Source organism: Pelodiscus sinensis, chromosome 6, assembly GCF_052426305.1.
Source record: "Pelodiscus sinensis isolate ZL-2025 chromosome 6, ASM5242630v1, whole genome shotgun sequence".
Lineage (NCBI taxonomy): Eukaryota > Metazoa > Chordata > Testudines > Trionychidae > Pelodiscus > Pelodiscus sinensis.
In genome coordinates this window covers 28534469-28546687 of record NC_143057.1, presented here as the reverse complement: position 1 = coordinate 28546687, position 12219 = coordinate 28534469, and the positions used below count along the sequence as shown (strand labels likewise).

Genomic DNA, 12219 nt, shown 5'->3' with positions numbered 1-12219 from the left:
AGGATTTTATTGACTCTCATATTTTTTAACTGCTGGGGCTTTACTTTTTTGTAAATGAGAGAGTGGCTTCAATGTAAAAGTGAGGAATACAGTACCACATAAACATTGTGCTAATCTTAGCACAGTCAAAATCAGAAGGCTGCAGATGCTGGCTGCACTGCAGACTAACCTGTAGTCTAGAGCAGTGAACCTTTTAATTCAATGCAGTGTGCCCTCTTCCCCCTCCCCCCCCCCCATTACTGCATAGCCAAGGCATTTTCAGAAGAGGAGCTTGGGCTGATGGCAGAGTTGGCCTAGGGGCAGAGAGGGAACGAGGGCAGAGCTGGGCTGGGGCAGAACAAAGGGCAGAGTGTAGCTGTGGCTGGGCTCAGAGCTGGTCTGGGGATAGAGAATGGAGCTGGGCCTGAGGGTAGAGGAAAACTAGGGGTGGAAAGGGTTGTGGGAGGAGCCAGGCTGAGGGCAGAGCTGACCTGGGAACAGAGCAGGGCTGGAAATTCTCTCCCTGCCCTCCATGGCACAGTTGCAGCTGCACTAACTTTCAGGCTGCTGGAGTGCTATTTTTAATCTGAGACCTACCAAAATAATTCAAGTAACTAAAGAAAATAGTGGAGATGGATGTTTTGAAAGCAGCTAATTTTCTTTTGAAACTGTTAAGCCGTTAGTTTAAGAACTGAAGGGGAAAAGTGTGTTCACCCGTCAAAATAACAAATAAATAAGCCTTTTGTGTCTTTTAGTTAAATATAAATATTATGTATTTCCAGCCAGACAACCATAATGAAGAAAATTATACTTGCTGGGAAACAAAATCAGATGAAACATTTACAGCTGGTGAAAAGACTAAACCACTTATTCCAGAGATGTGTTTTATTTATAGCGAAGAAAACACTGAAAACTATCCCTCAAATGCCTTTATTGAAGAGGATGGAACAAGTCTTCTAATTTCCTGTGCAAAGTGTTGTGTACAGGTTCATGCAAGTAAATAAACTAATCACTTCATTTATGGAAGTTAAGATATACAATTTTGCCTTATTTGCTTTACAAAGGTTTATGAGTAGCACACAAAATATTCTGAATGTAGTAAGATCAATTTATATGTAATTCTCAGAATGGTTAGGGTAAGCCTCTATATCAGGACATCACATATTCAGGGAATTGTTGATAGTCTATGGAAACAAGAAATAGTTGGAACCCTGTAAATAGTCGTTATCATGGTAGAACAGACTGAATCTTAATATCTATAATTTCAGTCTCATCTGCTGGTAATTATCAAACTTAGCATAAACAAAATATATGTGCAACCACATCACGTTCTGCTGTGATCTCCGTAGATTTCAAAAGTAAGAGCCAGGCCAGTGTTTAGATGGGATATCTCCAAGGAATACTCGGATTATTAAATAGATGGTGCCCTCCTTCTAAGTCAGTATTGAACTAGTGCCCAGCGTAAACTTTTTTTCCCTCCCTTAGGAGACGATATAATGCTAGAGATGTCCTCTTTTCAATAGAGAAGTGAAACCAAGGTCCTTGACTGCTTGCGATCAATAATTGTCACATAGCACTTTCATTAACTATATAGGCATTAGGTCTAATGTCCTGGTCTGGGGGATTAGCCCCAATGCCCAGTTTTTCTCCAGTTACTCGTGTGCCTACCAGCAGTTCCTGTATCTGTTACTTCTTGTAAAATTCACCCTGAACTTTTATTAGAATAACGTGTTTTCTTCCTATTCTAAACTGTTGTGTAGTGTTATGTTGCCCTGTTAAATACCTAGGGTGAAGCTCTGGCAAGACAGAAGTTGGAAGTTTTGCTATTAACTTCAGTTGGGGTCTATAATTTTACTCTAATATATTCTTCCCCTTTTCAGAAGTGTCAGATGGAGTAATTTCCGTAGAGAGGTGCTGGGTTGTAACTAGTTAACATTGGTATAGCACTGTGTGATCCCCATATATAGGTGCCAAATAGTTGGAAAGATTTAGTGTTATTTCATTTGCCTGATTTTTAATTTTTATCATATGGAAAAAACAATAGTGCCCATTACTGGACTAGCAGAAACTAATAAAAGTACAGCTTCTCAGAGTTGAGAACTAGATGAATTGCTACCTGTGTATCCGATAAATTGATTATGCAGTACCATTAAACTTCACCTGGGAAGGGACTCATTATTTAGTCATTTTGGTCACAAGGCATGTGTTATTTTAGTTTGTATATACCGCTGAATTATGTGGAGCTATCGGTACTCAGAAGGGCAAAATATGTTAATTAACCCAACTCTCTTATTATAGGTTGTTATGGTGTTCCTTCTCATGAAATCCATGATGGATGGCTGTGTTCTCGATGCAAAAAAGGAGCCTGGACAGCTGTAAGTTGTATAGTTTATTTAGTTTTTGTACTAAAAACCCTCCACCCCCCGCCCCCAAAAAAGCACACAAGGTATCGTATGTGGAACACCGCATATAGAGCCAAGACCTTCCAAATACGTGCGTTATTGCTGGTGAAGTATGTTTTTTCTTTTCTTTTCTTTTTTTTTTTTTCATTTACCCACCCCACATTCAGAATTTAGCCAATCTGCCTTCCCCAAATGAATTTCTGTTACATTTTATGGCAGTTGTGTTGTCTAGGAAAGCATTTCATTTTACCATCTTTTTAGGAAATTCCAAGCTGTAACTGACAAAATTGATTAATGGACAACTAACCTCTTGATTTAATGTGGTACAATCATTTCAATATTAAATTCACTAACTACTTATTAAATATGATTGATATGAATTGAATGGATGGTATAACTGAGTTGTAAAGCTATCTAGTAAGCATGAACTATACTTGATAAAGAAATATTGGCCACTTCAGCATTAGAATACTAAAGGCCAAATTTTCCAAATTGTCTGTCTACATTTGCACATTTACTGACTTACGTGCAAAAAAACCCCCATTCCAAACAGGTAGCTATATACACATAATAAGCTTTAAAGCACTGTAAATGGTACCAACTGACCCTGAGTTCCTCAGGTTTAAATAGGGATTCATTTAAAAAAGGGACATTAACAATATATTTAATGCATGAAGGTTGTGTGGTATAGTAAAGAGAGCACTGGGCTTGGACTCGGGATACTAGAGTTCTATTCCAAGCTCTGCCATTAGGCTGCCTGTGACCTTGGGCAAATCAGGGCCTTGCTCTGTGCCTCAGTTTCTCTGTGTGTAAAACAATGATAATGATACTGATCTCCTTTGCAAAGTGCTTTGGCATTGACTGCTCAAGATTATTATAGTGATGCCTCAACAAGAAAAGCATTATTACTATATCATTGTTTAAATATCTCCCTGTCTTGCCATCAGTTGAGAGAGATTATCCTGAGATCTTTTATCTTAGAGACTATTTTCCCCCAATACATCCTGCCATGATGGTTGTGGTCAGTTGAGGCACAGTAGTTGTATGTGCTTGTGTGTTGACTCGGTGTAGGGCTAGAGTTCAGACACTTTCAGTAGCAAGCTCTCAACTTTTCAAATTCATTCTGGTGCAATTGAGTCTGAGCGCAAACCCTATTTTAGAGGGTGAGTTAAGGCACATCTCTCATTTCAGGCTTTCTCCTGGTTTTAATTATCTGACTTCTGTTAAGACTTATAATCATGTACCTTTAGAAAAGTGAGTACAGGCAGTCCCCAGGTTACGTACAAGATAGGGACTGTAGGTTTGTTCTTAAATTGAATTTGTATGTAAGTCGGAACTGGTACGTATTGTAGGGGAAACTCTAGCCAAACATTTCTCCAGAGCTCAGTTTTATTCTCCCACACCTCACTTCCCTCAGTCCTTTATTCTCAAGCTGAGGTGTCTGCTGAGAAAAGCCGCTCCACGTCTCCCTGGTCTGCTGGGGGGAGGGGCGCTAGTTTCGCGTCTGCCTGGTCTGCTGGGCGGAAGCAGCTAGTGCGGGGTTGCCTCACCCCGTTTTAAGTAGGGATGCGATGTAAGTCGGATCCATGTAACCCGGGGACTGCCTGTAATAAGAATCAGGGGATGAAATCTGTGGATGCAGCATGTCCACCCTACTGGAAAATGTGACATTGCTCACTGAGGTAGGGCAGCTCCCTGCCCCAGTCAAAAAGCTTTTCTCAACTTCCATTCTGTCTGTTGGTCCTGGTGCTCCATAAAAGGGAGGATCCTGGCTCAGATTGGGTGGCATTCAAGCAGTACTCAAAGCTCCCTGTTCTCAGGGAGTTTTCTACTGGGGATACAGTTTGAGAGTACCACCAACTGAACCCCCTGAATAATAAGCGTGCTGTCTGTATTGACTAAGCTGAGTGGAACAAGCAGGTTTAAAACTAGCAGAGAGAGGTCTGATTTATAAGGATCTAGTCCAGTGTTTGCTCATTGCATAGCTATTATAATATGTACTGAATCAATTTCTATTTCTGTAAAATCTTTTCATGTTTCTCTTTTGCTGGTCAATGAGGAAAAAAACTTGTTAAAGGCATTGTCAAATAATCAGGAGTTTCAGGACTTCAGAAACTGCTTTTCTAACTGTTTTCCAGAGTCGTGGGTGGGTAAGAGAAAAGGCAAAAGTCAATCCTAGCAAGTGACAGGGTGCCTTTAACTCAGAATCTAATTATCAGTTAAGTGAACAGGGTTAGACAGCCCTGCTGCTCTAACAAAAAGTTTGTCAATTTCCTTTCAGGAAAGGGACAGCTATGGCATTTCTAAGTGTTGGGGTTGCAAGGCGAACATTCATGAAAATTCCCTGTGTGACTGCAGTAGAGATGGAAAAGCTACATTTTTGTGTTCAGAATAGTGAGAACCTTCAGAAAATATTCTTGAAGTCTGATATTAAAAACAACTCTATATCTCTGATTACTATGTACAGCAGTGTGACGTAAAGGAAAAAGTAGAAAGAGTTGAATTTTTGGTATGTAATAAGTATGTTTATCAAACAGGGGGCAAAAGTATAAAAGACTATGAGATCCCTTATTTTGTTCATTTCATACTGAAGTAAGGTAAAAAGGGAAATTCCTCAAACAGCTCAAGAGCTGTAGATTACTTAAGAAATGGTCTAGTTTAAAAACACCAGACTGTCATATAACATAGTGGTAGAAGCAATATAAGAACACTTTATTTTATATGAATAGCCAGTCTGCCTTTCCCCAACAAACTGCTGTTATATTTTATTTGTATTGTGTGGGAAAGCACTGAGGAGGAATGTTAGGACTTAATGGGAAGATGGGTAGTGTTAGAGAGATGTCTGGAGGTTGTGGAAAAGTGGGCATTGGAACTGATGAGGAGGAGGCCCAGAGGACTTCATGATTTCAGGATTTCTGTTTTTTCAGGGATACACGAGAGAAGTGATGTTTCTAGGAAGTTTGAAAGTAGTGGGTCGTAAACCAGGACAACCAGTTTTTAACTTTTCATTTAAAGACTTGTGTAGAATACATTTAAGTGAAATTTTGTAGTTTTAGTTGCGCGTCAATAAAAGTGTTGCTAGTTTATTAGTGCTGACAACTTCATATTCCTTTAAATAGAGTTTGGTGACCTGTGTGAAATGAGGAGTTAGCCTCAGGGCAATTCTTTGTCCGAATTTGTCTATATAATGGAAATTACTGTCTTAATGGCACAAGTTGACATTTTGGTTGGGAGTATCACTGGGTACATCAGAGATTGAATGGACATAGAGAGATAAATGCCGTCTCATTTTTAGAAGTTGTCCCTTCTAGAAGCACATTGGTAAGATAACTTTTGTAAATATGTATTAGTATTGCCTATTTATTTTAGCTATTTTGTGTATACCTGGAAATTTTTCAAAGCTATAAATCTGGCATCTTTTAATGGTGCTAAATCTACTTTAAAAATTCTCTTTTTAATCTAGCATTCAGTATCCTTTCTTACCACGTTTAGCTTAGTTACGCTTATACAAACAATTTATTTTATTAGTGTGCATTGTGGGAGTTGAGAGAGGATAAATTCCAAGGTGAAATTCTGGTTTCACTTGAAGTAAATGGCAAAATAGGGTTGCCAATTTTGGTTGGATGAATTTGTGGAGACTACATCCATGACATAATCCTTAATTAAAGATTAATATTTAATTCCTTGGGACTTCAGGACAGTCCTGGAGGATTGGCAGTGCAAAAGTGGCAAAGCTCCCACTGACTTGGTTGCTTGTTTGAATGACATTCTTAATTCAATACGGGGAAACTTCTGTAATTTTACTTGGAGAAAAATAAACTAATACTTATCAATTTCAAACACAACTTTAAGAAATTGACATATTTGACATTTTATTAATACAAAAACACATTGCAGCCATCCCCATAGTTTGAAGTTTTGATATTATTTTTTAATCCTATTTGTCATTTTAGGGTAATGTTTACAAAATTGTCTTTTTAGTGTCTGTGAAATGATGCTAGACTGTGGTTTTGGCTTTCTCTTCTAGAGATTTTTTTACTAACATAAAATCTCATAGTTTACTAGTTACATTTACTGTGTTTCTCTTTTAACTGATGCTCCATGAACTCCTCTTAAGATTACATTTAATTAAAATGCTGCTGCCGGGATTATTGCTTTGCCATTTAAAAATGTGCAACTCATGTTATTCCTGAAAGCTTTGTTCTGTCTTTGAGATCCACATTTACATTGCTTTTATGAACCTGCTTTTGATTTTTAACTGCTTTAAAAAAATCTTCTACTTTAGTGCTTCAGGAGATAGATGCATTAATAAAGAAAATGAATATTTGCTTGATATTTTAGGGTCTTGATACAAAATGTCATCATATTTTGCTATTCTGGATCCAAGTTTCTATAATAAACAATGAGTATAGGTTATTCATTTAAATACACAATTCTTCATTAGGCTAAGCATTAATTAGATGCTTCAATTTTGGCATATGGTGGCCTTTAAAGATCCTATAGCATTCCTATCATTTATATGTCGCCATCATTGTACTAAGCACTGTATAACACATGGTAAAAAACGTGGTCTGCACCTCAATGAACTAAATAGTGTATTCAGAACAGTGCGAACATATAATTACATACAATTAAAATACATTGAATATAGGTCAAATTTCCATGCACTCGGAATTGATTACTTCTTTTCTTTCCCCCATTATCTGCGGGGAGTTACCATTGAAAGCCTGGTGGAAAAATTATATTTTGAGGAGGGATCTGAATGCAGAGGGAAACTACATTGTAAACAACAAGACAACAGGCTGTTCCATTCATAAGGGGACATCATGGGAGGGTACAAAAAGGATGGTCAGGTGGTTTGAAAGAGTGGAAGCAATAGCAGAGATGTTACCCTTAGTGTCCTGGCCAAGTTCTAACTTGGCAACTACTATATTTGAGTGGAAAAGGCATTTTTCACTTTCCGTCCAGAAGTGCTGTGCCCTGTTAAAGAGTTGCTGATTTTACTCCAACATTTTAATTTTTGCTTAATAGGTCAATTGATTTGTGGGCATATTTTAATTTTGTATATCTTTTAAAGTTTGTAAAACACTTTGAAATGAAATGAAAAATAATTGTTTATTGCAAAGTCCAGAAACCTATTTTTCATTCAAGTCCCTACCGCAAATATGACTGATATATGAAAGTATAAAAGATTTTGGATGTACCAAAAGTTACAGAGACCAGGCTGTTTTCTTTGGTTGGAAATTCTTTCTTGTGTTTTTAGCTGGGCAAGCTGTGTCCTCTGAAATATTATTTTCTTTGGTTAGCAGTTTTTTCTTTTTATAGTAGTTTAGAACAGGTTATGTTATTTGTACATGTCATAACGCTGTTCTTGAGTAACTTCAAAGGTGAAATCTGCCTGTGATCTATTTTAGTAGTCAAACTAGTCTTAAAGGGATTGTCTTTCTGATACTCTGAAATAAGCTACATACCCCTAATGATTCTAGTATTTACGGAGAAAGATGTGAGTATACCCTACATGGGGGATCAAGAGCCTAAAGAAATGTCTGAATTAGCACTAACATCTTACTGCTTATCTTCACTGCTGGGGAGATTGATGCTGCTGCAATTGTTGCAGAGAGTGTTGATTTAACGCACAGGTGGGGAACCTTTTTTGGGTTGGGGCACTAAGTCACAGAAAAATCAGTCAGAGGCTGCACACAAGTGAGAAACAAAACCAAAGAAAAACAAAAAAAACCTACCCCTCACCACCATGGATTCTCTAGTGCTGGGGGGGGGGGGGGGGGGGGAAGCGAGAGCGAGCCCTCAGCCTCAGGGGCAGAATCCATGCAAGCTGGGGGATACAATCGGCCCCCGAGCCTAAAATTCTCTACCCCTTATTTAGAGGGTCTAGTGATGACCCACGAAATCAATGGCAGAGTGCTCTCCAGTCTAGAGATTCTCTGGTACTCCAGCTCCCCAAGGAAAGTAATTTAAGTTGACTGGAGAGCATCTCCCATCAACAGAGCTCAGTGAAGACACCGAGGGAAGTCAACCTAAATTGCATAGATTCCAGCTACATTATTTACATAGTTGAAGTCGCATAACTTAGGTCAACCTTCCCAGTAGTGAAGACAAGCCCTCTGAGTCTTAAAATTGTTTCTGTCTCACAGGGTGAATGCCATTGCTCATTTTGAGTTCCTATAAACAAGGCATCTCTTCTGTGAAACAGGTGGAATGTTACAACTTTTAGAAGTTTACAAGGGCACACTGTATTTAAATATCTGCAGAACTCAGTATATTTCAGAAGTGGCTAGTGATTTAGAATGCCTGTTTTGAAATGGTTTAAGAGTACCATTTTAAAACTTAGCAGTTTCTGAAACTCAGAGCTCGTTATGGGACTTTAAGCTCAGCACTGAGAATCACTAGTCACTTACATGTATGCTCCTATATTTATGTAGGCTTTCATAACTTTTAGTTTACGGTGCAGATCCGCAGCTGGGTTATTTATCATGACTCCATGCAGGGCAATCTACCCTTATAGAGGATCTGTTCTTATATGCTTATGATAACAGACTTCTTAGTATTATGCTCGTCTTTATCCAGGCCAATATTAGGCTTATCCCTGCTTCCTATCTAGTTAGTGCGCTAAACCTTTCCAGAATATGAAAATATGTTTTACTTATTGAAATGTATATATTGAAATTTAAATATGCATTAAATCTTGAAGCATATTAATTGCATAATATAGGCCCCATGCCTGTTTCTCCTGAAAATAGTGGAACTTTTGCTGTTGGTTTAGGCCCCATGGGTCCCTCTGCAAGAGTCATGAAACAGAAACATTTTTATGTATAAACAAAGTAGTAATCACAGTGCAAAATAATAAGGAAGGTTTTATATAATATGGTGGAACTCCTACCTTGCAGCAGCAGCCATATTTTGTGTGAATAATATATAATTATGAAATGATTGCCATCCTACTCCCATCCCTTTCTCCACCTCTTCAGGTCCATTTAAGAGTAGAAGCTGCCAATAAACAGACTCATTATGGCACATATTAGTACTTTGAGTGCCACTGCTTTTATGTTTAACTTTTCTCTCCAGAAAATTCTAATTTAAATGAAATTATGGCAATATTATATGCAAAACCATTTTGTAAGTTTCCATGTTGTAAGTTACAGGATGGCTATTTAGCTTCATTACCAGTAACTATCATCACCAAGGGAGCGCCCTCTAGCACAACTCGCATTGCATCGACCAACTCTTGCATCGCTCAGCATTTGCATGCACCATACATAAGATAATGCACATTTATGTTTTACTGTGCAGTTGTTATTGTTTGACTGCCAGTTATTATTGAGATAGAGGAAGTGAGAGACATTGAATCCATCTACGTTAGAGTACTACTCTCAAAAATTAGCCACAAATCATCTCGAAAAATAAAAAGACCAAATAATAGTAAATGATTCATCGGTTTTTGCAAGTAAAACTATATTCATACGTAGCTTCTTGATTGAGAACAAATGCCTCATTAATCTTAAATACCTCAGCCAAAGAATGCTAGAATAGTCAAGGAGAATAATGACCAATGTTTCAGGGAATGCAGCATACCATGCCACGTGCAAGAATACTGCTACTGATTAGGCACAAACCTTTATTTTTAAAAAAATTGGAAAAGGAGAAAGGAAGAAAATGTGCTTGTAGGTACTTACTCTAAAAGATTAAAATAAATGTAATAAGTGGAAAAGAAACAGTTTTAAGTTATGGTCACATACATGCACATGCTTTACACTTTAGCTCAGAGGTGGATGAGATGCAGCCCATGGGCTGTATCTGGCCTGCCAAGCCAGCAGCTCTGGCCTGTGGCCACCTTGCTGTCACCCTTGGGCATAGAGCAGTTCACGTAACTTGAAGCAGCTGGCTGCTCTCTGCTCTGGATGCTGGGCGTGGGGAAGGCTTTGTGCACTGCCCCTGCTCCCTAGCAAAATCTCTCAGCTCTCATTGGCCAGTTAATGGCCAATAGAAGTTGAGAAATTTTTTTTTGGGGGGGGGGGCAGGAGTAGCATGTGAAACCTCCCTCCCTCCTTTTCTCCCTCTATGCCTGGAGCAGAACCACGTGGAGCAGCCAGCCAACCAGCCTGGGACTAAGTAGAGAGGCAGAAAGCCTGACTCAGGTTCCTGCAGGGCTGCTGGCTGGGAGTTGCATAGGTAAGTGCCTCCCAGCCAGAGCTTGCCTCTGGCACTCCATCCCTTCTCTCTCCTCAACAACCTGCCCCAGGTCACCACCCCTTCCTGTCCAAACACAGAAACTGAAAACAGGATCTTATAGTGAGATGTGTTGGGTGACCTTAATAATAGATGGTGCTATGAGCCCTGATTATACATACCTGCAATAGATCAAGTTTAATCTGCTTCAGATTCATAACTTGCAAATTGTATAATGGTATTTTTTTCTGAAAAAGTAGAAGCTATTCTCTTTTAAAAATTGATTTTAAATTAATACCATGTCAGAATAAATAATTAAATGGAGGTTAGTTGGCATTCTAAACGGCTGTTTTTCACCTCCAGTCCATCACCTGGGAGAGAAATGAAAACACACACTGAGAGAGCCCCTTTAAATAACACTTGTAGAAGAACATTGTAAAACAGGGGTGCAACAAAACCTGATTGCTTATCTAGTGCAATGGATACAAATCTGAATGGATTCGGAATGTGTATTGTGGACATAATATGAGAGAGAGCATTGTTGCCTCAGAAGGGGCATCACTGTTAAGACTGTGAGACAGTTGACAGAAGTGGGAGGGAGAGCCAAAAATGCTTATTTTGGATTTAGAGGGGATAGTCTGTAGCAGAGAAAAGGATGAGCTGAGAAAAATAAGCTTTTGTTTTTGCATTACAACTACAAATTTGTAGTACACAGCTTAACTTTGGTAGAGTTGAAGATTAGAGTCATATTTTAATTTTCTGATTTTTCTCTAAACTTCATAAACTTGTTTTTAATGAAACCATGTGAGTCCAAGATTATTTTGAGATAATGTAATTCAGTGTAATCATGAAGGGGGATCTGGCATCTTCTGAGTGGCAGAGGGGTGGAAACGGTGCCTACCCTTTAACAGCTGGCTGAGGCAACATCTTAAGAAGTGCTTTCCAGTCACTGCAGTCTGTAGAGGCATGTTAAAAGCCAATGGACCATGAGGAATAGCAAGAAAAGGAGACTTAAGGTTACAGTATATAATTAACTGGGCAAATAGTGAGCTACTTAAACTGCTCCAAACATGTTATTAATACTTCTCATGCATTAACCCATCAGCCAAAATACATATTTACTTGAAAGGATCCATTCTGGTACCTCTGCTAAATAATGTTCCTTGAGTCCATTTGTTTTTAAAAATTGCGGCTCTTACAGACAAAATTATAATTAGACTAAGATATACTCTGAGGATTAAACGGTGATTCAAAGGCAAGCTGACATAATTTAATTGCTCTGTATAATTTTTACCAGTTACAGTAAACTTCCGATAATCCGGCATCTTTAGGACCCAGGGGGTGCCAGTTTATCAGATATGCCAGACTATCGGAAGGGGGGGCTATGAGGGGTCTGAGGTGGGGTAGGGAATATGGGGGGGTGTGCTGCGGAACCAACCCGGCAGCACCCCAGCTGCTCTGCCCCAGGCGTCCCCAAGTCAATTGCTGCTGAAACTGACCAGCGGCTGACTCGGGGAAGCCTGGGGCAGAACAGCTCCAGTTGTCCGGCTGCCTGGAGCACTTCCAGGTTCCAGGTGGTGCCGGACTATCAGGAGTACCGGACCACTGGATGCTGGACAACTGGAGTTTTACTGTACATTGCACATAGTATAGT

The 12219-nt window shown here is 39.1% G+C and overlaps 1 protein-coding gene across 4 annotated transcripts in view; it reads left to right on the top strand.

The window, feature by feature from the left end:
• The window catches only part of KDM4C (lysine demethylase 4C), a 397703-nt gene that overhangs the window by 261568 nt on the left and 123916 nt on the right, over positions 1-12219 (top strand). For all 4 annotated transcript variants that reach the window (XM_075931603.2, XM_075931602.2, XM_075931604.2 and 1 more), the window contains 2 exons: positions 762-975; positions 2278-2354. In XM_075931603.2, the coding sequence (XP_075787718.2) occupies positions 762-975; positions 2278-2354 (291 nt within the window). The remainder of the gene's footprint in view (positions 1-761; positions 976-2277; positions 2355-12219) is intronic.